At 42.4% G+C, this 15,765-nt stretch overlaps 1 protein-coding gene across 1 annotated transcript; it reads right to left on the bottom strand.

Moving 5' to 3' along the window:
- Positions 1–504: 504 nt before the first annotated feature.
- Positions 505–15,211, bottom strand: LOC139324506 (vomeronasal type-2 receptor 26-like). The gene is made up of 5 exons (XM_070954217.1): positions 14,924–15,211; positions 12,314–13,174; positions 11,045–11,272; positions 9,408–9,534; positions 505–1,400 (listed from the first exon to the last, which is right to left on the bottom strand). Exons 1-5 carry the CDS (start codon positions 15,209–15,211, stop codon positions 505–507), a joined length of 2,400 nt encoding a protein of 799 aa, XP_070810318.1.
- Between the last annotated feature and the right edge of the window lie 554 nt (positions 15,212–15,765).

Raw genomic sequence — 15,765 nt, 5'->3', positions numbered from 1 at the left:
AGAAAGGCCAGAAGTCAGTGAAAATGTAACTTTGATTGCAAGGGAACACTCAGATTACAAAAAATAAAAGCCAGAACTTTATGGATTAATATTATTTTGGATTGTACTTGGGAACTACTGTGGGATAATCCAGTACTTTCAATAGGGATGTGATACTGATTGAAGCAGAGAGTCCAGAGTTTAGTCCAGAGTTTAGTAGAACTTTCGTCAGGTGCATGGGTATAAGATTATAGCAATAACACTTAGATTTATATACCGCTTTACAGTGCTTTACAGCCCTCTCTAAGTGGTTTACAGAGTCAGCATCTTGTCCCCAACAATCTGGCTCCTCATTTTACCCACCTCGGAAGGATGGAAGTCTGAGTCAACCTTGAGCCTGGTGAGATATGAACTACCAAATTGTAGCCAGTAGTCAGCAGAAGTAGACTTCAGTACTGCACTAACCACTGTGCCACCGTGGATCTTATGAATGAATAAAAGGATTAAAGGGCCATGCATACTCTTTTATTGCTTTTTCCTTGTTAGCTGTTTTTTATTGTTCAAGTCAGGTCTAAAAATAATGATAAAGCATTTAGGGGAAAAGATGCAAATCAGCAATGCAGCACTGGAGGCTATAATGGAGAAGATCTCCACAGCCACCATGTATTTCCCTTTTGTACTCAGATAGGTTGGAACAAAAGACAACCACACACTACAAAAGATCAACATACTGAATGTAATATGCTTGGCTTCATTGAAAGTGTTGGGCAATTTTCTTGCGAGGAAAGCCACCATGAAACTAACAATGGCAAGGAAACCCATAAAGCCCAAAACACAGTAGAACATGAAGACTGATCCTTCATTGCATTTCAAAATGATTTCATCTGTTGTTGAATTCATGTCAGCATCTGGAAATGGGGGAGAGATTGCGAGCCAAGTTATACAAATCATAACCTGAATAAAAGAGCAGCAAGATACTATGGACCCACCTAGTCTTTTCCCCACCCATCTGGTCATCTTGGAACCTGGCTTGGTGGCCATGAAAGCTACAACCACAATGATGGTTTTGGCTAAAACACAAGAGATGGCCACCGAAAAGATGATGCCAAAGGCAGTTTGACGAAGGGCACATGTCACCTTGGAGGGTTTGTCAATGAATAACAAAGCACAAAGGAAACATAATAGGAGAGCAATGAGGAGAACATAAGTAAGACCTTGGTTGTTGGCTTTAACTAGAGGAGTATTCATGATAAAGATCCAAAGAATTACTACTGTGATGAAAGAACAGAATAGAATGGAAGCAGCCAAAATAGTTCCCAGTTTTTCTTCATACATGAGAAAAGTAATAACTTTGTGGATACAGGAATCCTGATTCTTGTTTGGGTACTTATCTTGTGGACATTCAATACAAGTATCCATGTCTAGAAAAGAAAATACAAAGTCAGGATATTGTACCATTGAATTTGCATTAATATCAGTAAAAAAGTATTTGTCTTTTATATTTTGTCCAAAGTTCTCTCTGCAATATTCCATTTTTAAAATAAAATTTATCAAACTATATATGAAACAGTTAAAATTAATAGAATCACTAATTCAAAAATACATTAAAAAAGATATTGAATAGTATATTGTATAGAACCCCTCCCCCAAAAGAAGAAAAAAGAAATAATAAGCGAAACAAACTTTATCTCTTTCCTCCCCAAGTGTATTCAACATTAACAACTTATCAACCAAATACAACCAACTGTATCTTTACCCCATTTTCTCTCAACTCATCTGTAAATCTTATTAATCAGCAAATGTACAATAAAAAATATTGCTTAGAATGTAGTATTGTAATAAGCCATGGCGGCACAGTGGTTAGAGTGCAGTACTGCAGGCTACTTCTGCTGATCGCTGGTGGGTAAAATGAGGACCCAGATTGTTGGGGCAATATGCTGACTCTGTAAACTGCTTAGAGAGGGCTTTAAAGCACTATGAAGCGGTATATAAATCTAAGTGCTATTGCTATTGCTATTGTAGGTTAACTCTCCCCACTGCCAGGAGTTCGATCCTGAACAGCTCAAAATTGACTAAGTCCTCCATCCTTCTGAGGTCAGTAAAATGAAGACCCAGATTGTTGGGGGCAATATGCTGACTCTCTAAACTGCTTAGAGAGGGTTATATAGACTATGAAGCAGTATATAAATCTAAGTGCTATTGCTATTGGTTTTCCCTTCCATTTAATCTAAATTCACCTCATCCCTCTTTTTAAAAATCAAAATCTATTCCTAATTAACATTTAAACATTACAAAAAATAAAAACTATTAAAGATGTTCAGAAATAGAAATCCTTGATTTTAAAATAAAAATAATAATGTGGCAATTGCAAACTAACTCATTAGATTCAGTTGAACATTTCTCTCCAACACTGCATGAACAAAAATGATTGACTTCCGGTTTGGCATCACGGCAATGCAGTTGGGGACCCCCGGCAAAACCCTGACTGGCTAACCGCCGCTGACAGGTCTGCGGACCTACCCTGTCCTGAAGGGATAGGGGAAAAAAGAGGGACCCCTTGGGCAACCGAGAGGAATGAGCAAATTCCTCGGAGGCCGGAGGCAATCCTCTAAGTCAGCGGCGGGGGACAGCAGCCATGGCGGCTGCCTCAAGACTGCAACAAATCGGGACAAGGTTCAGGAGGAAGGAAGAAAGGACAATGTGCTTCGGAGCCAGGTGAGTGACACCAGGAAGCAACATGTTAATGAGGATATTTACAAATAAGATCCCCAGCCTTACCTAGCGGCTGAAAATCTGAGAGCCTTGAAGATTTTGTAAAATAAGGAAAGAAGTTTAAAACCCTTTAAGAACTTTATTTCACCACTGATTGATTGGAGTGAACTGCTTATTAACTAAATAGAGTTGGATATTTGAACTTTCTTGCTAAAACCGAAATGTTGAGAAGAGAAAAGTGATTAAGGATTTGCCACCTCTAAAAGCCAGACAAAGAGATCAAACAGATTGCTACATAAATGTTTCAAAATGGTGATTGAAGCTGTGACTAAGTGAAAGTGTTGATTGCGGAAACTTGTTTTTTTCCTGAAAAGAACCTATTTGTTTTGTTACATATTGTGGATTACTTTGAAAAAAAACTATGGTTTTTTGAACTTTGGACATTCCTATTCTGTCGTTTAATGGCTTTACAAAGAAAGAAGAAATATAATGACTAATAAACTTTTAACTAACTGGCTCAGCAACAAAAGGCTTGGTGCAGGAACAGAAGTGGAGAAGCTGATGTTTTACTGGAAACAGATTTTATAATAGAATTAAAAAGGATATGCAGAGTTTTAAGCGTGGAAGTATTGACTTTGAATTGAAATGCATATGGACAGATAAGGAAACGAAGAAGCAAAATAGATAAATTAGATAATAATAATAATAATAATTTTATTTCTATACCGCCCTTCTCCCGAAGGACTCAGGGCGGTGTACAGCCAGTTTAAAACACAAGACACAACAACACACAACAATTAAAAATTAAAATAATTAAATAGATTTGGCTGCTTTAAAAACTCTAAAATTTAAAATACCCCAATTTAAAATTATTATATTGACAGCCCTGCCTGGCGGAACAACAAGGTCTTCAAAGCGCAGCGGAACACCCGGAGGTCAGAGATCTTGCGTATTTCTGGGGGCAGTTCATTCCACAGGGCTGGGGCTCCCACAGAGAAGGCCCTCCCCCTGGGTGTCGCCAGCCGACATAACTTGGCTGATGGCACCCTGAGGAGACCCTCTCTGTGGGAACGGACTGGTCGGTGGGAGGCTATTGGTGGCAGAAGACGGTCTTGAAGGTACCCGGGTCCTGTGCCATGGAGTGCTTTAAAGGTGGTAACCAACACCTTGAATCGCACCCGGAAGACCACCGGAAGCCAGTGCAGCTCGCGCAGGAGGGGTGTCACGCGGGCACAGCGGGTTGCGCCCATAACCACCCGCGTGGCCGCATTCTGGACCAGTTGGAGCCTCCGAGTGCTCTTCAAGGGGAGCCCCATGTAGAGAGCATTACAATAGTCCAGCCGGGAGGTGACAAGGGCATGAGTGACCGTGCGCAAGGCATCCCGGTCCAGAAAGGGCTGCAACTGGCGGATCAGGCGAACCTGATAAAAGGCCCCCCTGGCCACGGCCGTCATATGCTCTTCTAAAGACAGCCGTGCATCCAGGAGGACACCCAGATTGCGAGCCCTCTCTGTGGGGGGCAGGGATTCACCCCCAATAGTCAGCGATGGCACCTGCTGACTATATCGGGACGCCGGCAACCACAGCCACTCGGTCTTGGATGGGTTGAGTCTGAGCCTGTTCCTCCCCATCCAGGCCCGTACGGCCTCCAGGCAGCGAGACATCACATCAAGGGCATCGTTGGGGTGGTCTGGGGTGGAGATGTACAGCTGAGTATCATCAGCGTACAGGTGACACTTCACCCCAAAACCACGGATGATCTCACCCAGCGGCTTCACATAAATGTTGAACAGAAGAGGCGAGAGGACCGACCCTTGTGGCACTCCCCATGCGAGATGCCTCGAGGTCGACCTCTGCCCCCCTGCCAACACAAACTGCGAGCGGCCGGAGAGGAAGGAAGAGAACCACCGCAAAACGGTGCCCCCTACTCCTAACCCTCTCAACCGCTGCAGCATGATACCATGGTCGATGGTATCAAAAGCCGCTGAGAGATCTAATAGGACTAGGACAGAGGAGCAACCCCTGTCCCGAGCCCTCCAGAGATCATCCACCAACGCGACCAATGCCGTTTCTGTGCTGTGCCCCTGCCTGAAGCCCGACTGGTACGGGTCTAGATAGATAGCTTCATCCAGGTGCCTGGGCAGCTGTCGTGCCACCACACTCTCAACAACCTTCGCCACAAAACGAAGGTTGGAGACCGGACGGTAGTTGGCTAATTCAGCCGGGTCCAGGGAAGGCTTCTTGAGGAGGGGCCTCACCACCGCCTCTTTCAAGGCGGCGGGAAAGGCACCCTCACTCAGAGAAGCAGTTATAATCCCCTGGAGCCAGCCTCGTGTAACCTCCCGGGAGGCCAGTACCAACCAGGAGGGACACGGGTCCAATAAACATGTGGCGGCACTAATCCTACCCAGAACCCTGTCCACATCCTCGGGAGCCACAGGATCAAACTCCTCCCAGATAATATTCTCAAGACCTACCCTCGTCTCCTCCCCCGGACTTGCCCAGTCGGAGTCCAAGCCTTCCCGAATCCGAGCGACTTTATCGTGCAGGAATTGCACAAAATCCTCAGCTCGACCCTGCAAGGGATCCTCCCGCACTCCCCCCCGAAGAAGGGAGTGGGTCACCCTAAACAGGGCGGCTGGGCAGTTCTCTGCAGATGCGATAAGAGTGGAAAAATGGTTAGATTTCGCCGCTTTTATCGCCACTAGGTAGGTCTTGATATAAGACCTCACCTGTGTCCGGTCGGAATCGGATTGACTAGTCCTCCAAATGCTCTCTAGGCGTCTTTTCCGACGCTTCATCTCTCTCAGCTCCTCAGAGAACCAAGGAGCCAATTGAGATCGGCATCGGGTCAGAGGCCGCAAAGGCACGACACGATCCAAAGCTCCGGCGGCTGCACTCTCCCAGGCGGCCACCAGCTCTTCAGTCGAGTCGTGTGTCAGGGTCTCAGGGAATGGCCCAAGCTCCGTCAGGAACCTTTCTGGATCCATCAGGTGCCTGGGACGGAACCATTTAGTCGGTTCCGTCTCCCCGCGGCGGGGGCAAGCGGTAGGAAAGTCCAAGTGAAGGAGCGAATGATCTGTCCATGACAAGGGTTTAATGTCTAAGTCCCCTCTACCAAGATCATTCAGCCACTGACCAGAGATAAAAATCAAGTCCAGAGTGTGTCCTCCTATGTGAGTGGGGCCTTGAACTAACTGGGTCAGGTCCATGACCATCATGGAAGCCATGAACTCCCGAGCCACCTCTGACGTCTCACCCGCGGATGGAAGGTTGAAATCCCCCATGACAATAAGTCTGGGGGTATCCACCGCCACCCCGGCGATGACGTCGAGTAGCTCGGGTAGGGTCGCTGCCACGTGGCAGGGAGCCAGGTACGCAGTCAGCAAACCCATCTGCACCCCACGGCCCCACTTCACAAAGAGGGACTCACATCCGGCTATCTGAGGAACAGTGGTCTCCCTCGGACAAAGACTCTCCCTAATAATCACCGCCACTCCCCCACCCCTCCCCTGGGCCCTTGGCTGATGAAATGCACGAAAACCTGGTGGGCACATTTCAACGAGGGGGACCCCCCCCTCTTGGCCCAACCAGGTCTCCGTAATACCTGCCAGGTCCGCACCCCCCTCCAATATAAGATCACAGATGAGGGGGGCTTTATTAACAACCGACCTGGCATTACATAACATCAGCCGCGGACCCTGGGCCTGAGACTCTGCACAACCCAGGCCACGAGGCGCGCAGTGGGGACCGGAGTGCGCAATTGCTCGTAAACAGCGTATGCGCACCCCCGGCACATGATATGGTCCCCTGCGCCCGTCATACCTGCCCCTCCCACTCATTATTTCAATTGCATTGCCCTTCTTGTTATCCCCCTGCTCCCCGGATAAATTTTCTTTCCTGACCCCTCTGATGTTTGATGTTTGAATGTTTAATTGTTTAAATGTTTCAAAATTTAAACGAGCTTTAAATAAAAACAAGAAGTGTTTATGGTAAATAAAGATAGAAATATAATAAAAATAGAAGTGGGAAGTTAAGGTGACTAAAAGTGATATGTTCATAAAAGAATAACTTGTTGCAACATGTTTTAGTTTTAATTTGATAACAAAGTGGTGGATGATAAGTATGATCAATTGTTAATGATTTTAGATGATACACTAAGGTACACAGATGGAAGTTATAACTGTGATTGCATTTAACACATGTTGGAAATGATTAATATTAAGAAATAAATGGGGACACACCCTGGAAGAGTATAGTTGGAAACAGTGAATTAATAGACAACATATGGAAAAAGGAATTTTTAATAAGTTAGCAGGGTAGAAGTTGGAGTTAATGGAGGAGGATATGTTGAGAAATCAGCCAAAACAAAGCATGCTGCAAATCAGCCAAAACAATTGAAAATGCTGGTAATCAGCCAAATAACAGGGGGAGTTATGGAGGAGAATGAGGAGAATATACTGAAGAATAATTATTAATAAGGGGTGAAAAAGAAAACATTGGGTGATAATTAAAATGAAATGGTAAATTATGAGATGTCTGTGTAAAAGTTTAAGGACATGATAGGATGAATTGGGTTTAGAAAACAAGAAAAACAGAAAGAAATTTTGATTAATAAATTGAAATAAAAATTGAGTTGTATACATTTGGAAATTAAGATTTGTGGTGATAAAATTGTAAGGTAAATATATAGGTTAATAGAATAGATTGTTTTTGTGTTTAATGTTGATGTTAAAAGGAGCAAGGGAAAAAATTTAGATAGAGCGGTATTGAATTTTGATTTATAATTGAATTTATAATTGAATATAAAAATGAGCTCTGCTTTAGTAGGAGATTAAGATGTATGAAGAGATAATAGAAAGATTTATTAAGATGTTGGAATTTATGTTAAAATTGTTTGTTCTCATTTGTTAAATTAGTATACCCATTTGTGACTGGACCAAGACTTCGTTCTTGAAAAATTTTTCTTTTTTTATGTTTATGTTGGAAAAAATAAACATAAAAATGATCAATTGTCTAAGAAGATTCAAGTATGTACGATATTTTTGGGACTATAAGACATACCTTTTTCCCCAAAAAAAGAGGGTGAAAATCTGGGTGCATCTTATAGTCCGAATGTAGCCCCGCCCAGCTTCTCAAACAGAGGTTTCAGATTTATTTATTTATTTATTTATTTTATTTAATTTCTATACCGCCCTTCTCCAGCAGGACTCAGGGTGGTGAACAGCCGAGATAAAACATAGCATATAAAATTTAAAAGCAGTTTAAAATATATTAAATAATTTCAGCCCACAATTAAAAACAATCCAGTTAAAACCAATTTCAAATTAAAACCAAAAGGATGGGATCAAGCCAGCCCAGCTAGATGAAATAAATGAGTTTTCAGGGCCTGACAAAAAGTCCGGAGGTCTGGTATCGTGCGTATCTCTGGGGGTAGGTCGTTCCAGAGGGCAGGTGCCACCACAGAGAAGGCTCTCCCCCTGGGGGTCGCCAGCCGACATTGTCTGGCCGACAGCACCCTGAGGAGGCCCTCTTTGTGTGAGCGCACTGGACATGGGAGGCTATTGGTGGCAGAAGGTGGTCTCGTAGATACCCTGACCCTAAGCCATGGAGTGCTTTAAAGGGTTTGAAGTGCACCCGGAAGACCATTGGGAGCCAGTGCAGCTCACACAGGAGAGGTGTCACATGGGAGCACCCCTTCACTCCCATAATCCCCTGCGTGGCTGCATTCTGGACCAGCTGGAGCCTCCGGGTGCACCCCAAGGGGAGCCCCATGTAGAGAGCATTGCAGTAGTCCAAGCGGGAAGTGAGAGTGCCTGAGTGACTGTGCGTAGGGAGTCCCGATCCAGAAAGGGATGCAACTAGCGTATCAGGCGAACCTGATAAAAAGCCCCCCTGGCCACAGTCGTCATATGCTTTTCTAAGGACAGCCGTGCATCCAGGAGGACGCCCAAGTTGCGAGCCCTCTCCGTGGGGGCCAATGATTCACCCCCGATAACCAGCGATGGCACCAGCTGGCTATATCGGGAGGCTGAAAAAAGCATCAGAAAAGAAGCTTCAGAAAAGAAGCCCCCAAACAGAGCTTGAGAAAAGATGCCCCCAAACAGAGGTTCAGAAAAAAAAGCCTCCAAACAGAGCTTCAGAGGCTTTTTTTCTGTTTCAGAGGCTTTCAGAGGCAGAAAAAAAAGCAAAAAAAAAAAAAAAAAGCAAGGCACAGAGCTCACAACCAAGGAAACTGTTGCTAAAATTCACCTCTGGAAACAGCTGATTGGGGGTATTCCGGGAGGTTGATCCACCTGCCAATCAGCTTTTTTCTTATTTTCCTTCCCAAAAACTAAGACGCGTCTTATACTCTGGTGCGTCTTATACTCCAAAAAATACAGTATCTCCTCCATAAATAAGGTATTTGGTGTTTTTATTTACATAAAATAAAGCTACATATAAAAGATTTCCCTGGGCAAAAGATCATTTAAATTTAAATATAGTCAATAAAAGAAGAACAGGAGTAAAAGACATGGGAAATTATCCATAAAAAAAAAAAAACACCAAATCCTGAAGATCAAAATGTTCTTCATTATTATGGATGATATGGGTTTTAGGAGCTTAGACAAGAAATGTCTTTATTTACATCCACAGAAGATTAAGGCATGATAGCAGGAATGTCAATGTATTTTATTTTTACTATGCCTAAAAGCTATACAAATGAAGTCTCCTACCCTCCTGGATAGCCATTTTTCCATCTGGACATCGGAGACAATCATAGCAGCAAAATGGCTTCCCTTCTATCTTGCTCTTACTATAGCCAGGAGAGCACTTGTTATTACACTGAGAAAGTGGCTGGGTCTGTATGTAATGAAAAAAGAGACTGTATTTCTCTAAACAATTAGAAATAAATATCAAGCATGCTGTACCTTCCAATATGCATGTTTAACCAGTGGTGGAATTCATTTTTTTTTACTACCGGTTCTGTGGGCATGGCTTAGTGCGTGTGGTGTGGCTTGGTGGGCATGGCAGGGAAAGGATACTGCAAAAATCTCCATTCCCACCCCACTCCAGAGGAAGGACACTGCAAAATCTCCATTCCCATCCCACTCCAGGGGAAGGATATCCCAAAATCTCCATTCCCACCCCACTTCTGGGGGAAGGATATTGCAAAATCTCCATTCCCACCCTACTCTGGGGCTAGCCAGAGGTGGCATTTGCCGGTTCTCCAAACTACTCAAAATTTCCACTACTTGTTCTCCAGAACCTGTCAGAACCTGCAGAATAGCACCCCTGTGTTTAACTATATATCATATAAGGTTATGTTTCCTTTATTGATTGATGAATTCATGGGATAATAATGTTGCATCTATTATGATAGTGTATATACTACATTCTTGGGGCATCAAAATATAATTGTTAACCAAAACATGTTGCAAAATCTTTGGATATTGGGAAAATCTGGCACTGGTACCACTTGTAGAAACTCATACTCCTTTTCCTTCAAAGTATTTCTAAAAAACCCACAAACCATCCGTTGCTCTTCTCACATATTCTTATCCCTGAATTCATAGAAAAATACAGTAAGATAATCCCAGCAAATAAGCAAGAGGAAATATATCCTAATGCTAGCCACAGTTATTGGACAATATTTGAGAGACAGTGGGAGACAGATACACTTACCTAGAAAGCAGGGGTGGGATTAAAAATTTCAACACCCGGTTCACTGCCCAGTGAACATGGCCATGTGGTGTGGCCTACTCGGCCTCCTGTACCATGGCAGGGGGGGTGATTTTGCCTTCCGCAGGCTCTGAAGGCTTTCCTTGAGCCTCCAGGAGGGCAATAATGGTGTCCCCCGGGCACTGGAGACTCTCTGGAGGCCGGAAATGGGCCTGTTTTAAGAGTGACAGTACTGCCGGTAGGCCTGATTTTCACCCTCCCCAGGTGCTGGAGGCTTTTCTCAAGGGTGAAAACAGCCTCACCCAGGCTCCGGGGGGCCTCCGGAAGCTGGCAACAGGCCCATTTCCAGACTTCTGTTTCTTCCAGTAGGCCCATTTTTTGCCCTCCCAGAGCCTCCACCCATGCCCTGCATTTACCTGAAATCCAAAATCGGCTGCGTGGAGACTCCTGGGATCAGGAGTCAGCCAGTCCTTGGAACAACTGGTCCGCAAACCAGATTAAAATTAATATCCAGTTCGCCTGAACTGGTCCAAACTGGCTGAATCCCACCCCTGCTAGAAAGAGAAGAGTGATAGATATTGCACCAGGATTTCTCTTTCCAAATGTTCTTATTGAATGAAACATTTGCTTTTTGAATTCTTTTAGTAATTGACTTCTAATAGGGTATAGTTAGAAGATAGTTAGATCACACCTGGTTAAACCTCCGTGGCCATACAATTTCATCCTTAACCATGGTAAGCATCTCTTCTTGGGACTCTACCAGGTCTATCCTTCCAACTCTGACTCTCAAGAAAGACTGGTTTGGAAAAGTGATCCAATTAATAATATCAAATCCAACTTCTAACTCTCCATACTGGTTGAAGGAAATTTTTTCTCCAACACTATTGTTGAATGAGATTCTCCTCATAACGTAGTTGAGCTTAATTGCAAAACAAAGAAAAGGAGTATAGAATTCATTCATTCATATACAAAAACATAATGCTTTTTTACTGTTCTGAAGGATATAGTTTATTTGCTTAAATTATTTATAGAGCTACCCATCTGAATGGCGTACAAAGATTAAAACCATCATAAATATACATAACCAATGAACTTTTAAGAAGGCCAGTAAGCACACTAATTCTAGTCAATAATACTGACTGTAAATTCATAGATTTTAAAATTGTAATTTATAGAATTATATATCCTACCTGTATTATTTTTATAAAGAACTCAAGGCAGCAAATATATCTAATACAAGTAGTCCTCAACTTGCAACCACAATTGAGCCCAATTGGGTGGGTTTCAGCAGGTTCTGACCAGTTCTGGAGAACCAGTAGTGGAAATGTTGAGTAGTTCGGAGAACTGGTAAATACCACTTCTGACTGGCCCTGCCCCCATCTATTCTCTGCCTCCCAAGTCCCAGCTGATTGGGATGAAATGGGGATTTTGCAGTAACCTTCCCGTGGAGTGGGGAGTTAATGGAGATTTTACAGTATCCTTCCTCTGCCATGCCATGCTGAAGAAGCCACACCCACAGAACTGGTAGTAAAAAAAATTGAATCCCATCACTTGGATTCATAAGTCACTTTTTTCAGTGCTGTTGTAATTTCAAATGGTCATTAAATGAACTCTTGTAAGTCAAAGACTACAAAAACAACTGTTTGAGAAAAGTTGGGTTGAGATGGAACCAAATTCACCCAACTGGATTTCATGCCTAAAATGGGTCTAAAATTCACAGTCTCCCAGTTTCTCGACTGGTGCCTTAACCTCCTGACAAAACTGGTTGTTATATCTTCAATGGAGGAAATCTGTGTCCTCATTTCTTTGAAAGGGAAGTGAGGTGCTTGCAGACAATTGAACAAATTGAGATTCAGCTTCTAAAAGGTATTGTTGGAGAAATGTATTTCATGATCTAGATTCTGTTATAATGCATGCAGGTACGAGGAGCCCTCTGCTCTTTGTTTGATCAAGACATTACCTTCCAGAGTGGTTGTTTTAGAAGTTTCTCTTTGGCTTCCTGCTCTCCTCTTTTGCATTTGGGAAGAGATGACTGGAAGTTATGTAATGTATGTGCCACTACATAGACTGCATTGTAGACACTGTAGCTGTGGCCGGTCATGTCCATTTCAAGCACAGATGTAGGAAGACTGTCAAGCGTTTCTTTTCCAGTGCAGATGGCCTTATCTTCTTCATCCATTAAGGATTTGGAGAATGAACATTCAAATGCATTTTCCCAAAAAAGTCTCATAAAGCTATCTTCTTCTTCCAAGGTAGGGTTTCTCATCTGAAGAAACCTCCGGAATCTCACTACTTCCTTTGAGTGAATTGAAAAGGACAGAGCACCATGGAGGAAATCTGTATCCTCATTTCTTTGGAAGGGAAGTGAGGTGAAATCCATCTGAGTCGTCATAACCCACACTTTGATTCTTTTCCATAATGGTTTTCCTTCAGATTTGGACACGCCAGGAAATAATCTCAGTAGAATCATGTCTTCAATTTGACCAAAAACCATCACTATGTTAACAGTGCTTCCCATAATGACATTGTACATTTCAAGTCCAGCTTCCACAGAAGAGAAAATGTCATTTGAATAAGAGATTGCTGGCAATTCTTTACTGAAAGCGAGGCAGATGCCATTCTGAGAGAACATGGGAACCATGTCGTGTATAAACTTTTCACCATAGTCATTATTTGTATATATCATTCCAATCCAAGTCCATCTGAAGTGTAGCAATAAGTGCAAAATGCCCTTGTACTGATGGTCCATGTGTGGAAACATCAGCTGATGGGCAGCATTCTGTGCTTTTGCATCCATTTGTGGAGTTGAGCCATAAATGAGCTGAAGAAATCACATGGAAATGTGGAGCAGATGAAAAAAAATAAGAGTGCATGTAGTGATATTTATTTCAAGCTGAAGAGTCTAAAACTAGAATTTCAGCATCAAAGGCTGTTAGAAATTTAAATCCACACTTCATTAAAGAATTTGGGAAACCCTAATAGTAATCTCAGCATGGCTCCCAGATTTATGAATCACTTGTAATCCACAGAAAGAAGAGGGATAGGAATTCAGGGGTGAAATTCTGCTGTTTCGAACCAGTTCGGGTGAACCCCTACCTCCAACAATCAGGTGGGCCTTCCTGCTCACCCCTGCACTATACTGACCTATATTTCCTCTGTTTGAAGGCCAGCTGATAGGCATGGCAGAGTGGATTGGGGCTGCAATACAATGGAATTTTTAGAGCTGTTTTCAAAAGAACCGTGCATGCGCGGAGTGTGCGTTTGGCGCACATGTGAGCAAAGCGAGCATGCATGGACGAAGTGCTGTCTCAGTGAACCGATTGTTACACCGGTTGAATCCCACCACTATAGGAATCAATTATTAGTGCCTTCCACCGTGCCCTTAAAACCTTCTTTTTCCAGCAAGCCGGGCTGGCCTAATTTTTTAAAGTGTTTTTAATTGTTTTATCGTTTTTAATTAATGGGCAAAATTTATATATATTTTTAACTGTATTTTAATATTTGTATTTGATGTTTTTATTTGGCTGTTCACCGCCCTGAGTCCTCAGGGAGAGGGGCGGTATACAAATTCAAAATAAAATAAAATAAAATAAAATAAAATAAAATAAAATAAAATAAATATTTTGGGTAAAACTATCTGGGGAAATAGATTGACTGAACTATCCTTTGAAAATGTGCTAACTTCTGGGACAACAGATTATACTGTATTTGTTTTGAAGCTGTGAACCCTCATCTTTCAAATCTGGTATTCTCTTCCTATCTACTGATTAATTCATTCATTATTCCATGGCCTGGTTTTCTACCTGAGATTACAATTCAGATGCTCCTGAAGAGAGGGTTACTAAGTAGATGTTTTTCAACTTCACACTTTAAAAGTGACAGAGGAGGATGCCCCAAACTCATCTACCTGGGAGGAACAGTCATTTCAGTTTCTCCACTCGTACTACATTTTAACCACTCTCAATGTCTCTGATTACAAAACATTCATATGTTTTTTTTCTGGTCACAGAATTTGTTTATTTTTGTAACATAAATCTTCTTCCCAGTATTTTCCCCAAAAGTGGAGGGTCTGCTTTTTTTTCTCTTCAGATCAATGGTATTGATCCTTTTGTTGTGAGAGGAATTGTTTGACCAGCTTGTGTTCTGAGACTGATGTCATGGGCTGAGTAAGAGTAACTGATCCAGCAGTTCGAAAGCACATAAAAAAAATGCAAGTAGAAAAATAGGAACCACCTTTGGTGGGAAGGTAACAGCATTCTGTGCGCCTTTGGCATTTAGTCATGCTGGCCACATGACCACAGAGATGTCTTCAGACAGCACTGCCTCTTCATCTTTGAAACAGAGATGAGCACCGCCCCCTTGAGTTGGGAACGACTAGCACATATGTGCAAGGGGAACCTTTACCTTTATTTAGAATTTACAATCTCCTGATTTCTAGCCTAGTGCCTTAACCACTAGATCGAATTACCTCTGCTCTGTACCATATTATTCTGTACCATAAAAAAATGCTTGGGGAAAAAAAGCCCATGTATTTCCCTCCCCCCCCCAAGATTCCAAGCAAGAATTGTACCTGGGGTATTTTGTAGAGAGACAAGATGGTGGTCATATCGGCCTGAATTGCAGAGGTTGGGCCTCCAATAACAGCTATTGGTCTGTTTTGCTGGTCACAGCTGTAGTTAGGAATGAATTTGTCTTTAGAAGAAAATACCTCCAGTGAGGCACGATAGGTCCAAGTTGTAGTAAAATAGCTATTATAGACATGGAAGCCCAAGGTGTGATTCTGTAAAATATGCAAATCTTCGTTGATCTCCTTGATTGCAAATTGCAAAGCCAGAAACTGCTGGTATAGAGGTGTCATGATCCTAAAAGTAAATATTTTAGCACTCAACAATTATATTCAAATTCAATAAACTTTTCTTATCAGATTTTTTTTTTCAATTTAGAATATTGTATTTCTCTCAGTATCTCAAGTTTCTTCAGGAAAATCAGTTGTTAAGGATGAATGTGAAAAAAGACTGCTAAAGATCAAGAAACAGGAGAGCAAAAGGGATGTCGTAGAAATAGCTAAGAAGGGGAAAAAAGCCCAAACCAAGAAAATTAAGGATCTCTGGAAGGAATTGTACAAAAGCTTTCAGTAAGCTGTCAGTAAAGACAAGAAGCAATATTACAATTAAATCTGTGATGGCATTAAAAATAAAAAGAGGAATGAAAAGTGTTTGTAAAGATCTCAAAATGCAAAAGGAAGTCCTAACTTTGAACTGCTCCACTAAATGATACAAATTTACAGATAGTAAATGGAATCAAGGGGATTTTTAAAAAAGTGATGGTTAGCCTTTTCCAGACCGAGTGCCCAAAGTGCGCATGTGCATTCACAAATGTGTGTGTGTGTGCCAGAACCCCCAAAATGCAATG

This window comes from Pituophis catenifer, unplaced genomic scaffold (genome assembly GCF_029215685.1).
Source record: "Pituophis catenifer annectens isolate HBS135680 unplaced genomic scaffold, rPitCat1.0.hap2 SCAF_15, whole genome shotgun sequence".
Lineage (NCBI taxonomy): Eukaryota > Metazoa > Chordata > Lepidosauria > Squamata > Colubridae > Pituophis > Pituophis catenifer.
The sequence above is the reverse complement of the archived record's forward strand: the minus strand, read 5'-3'. Positions and strand labels throughout refer to the sequence as shown.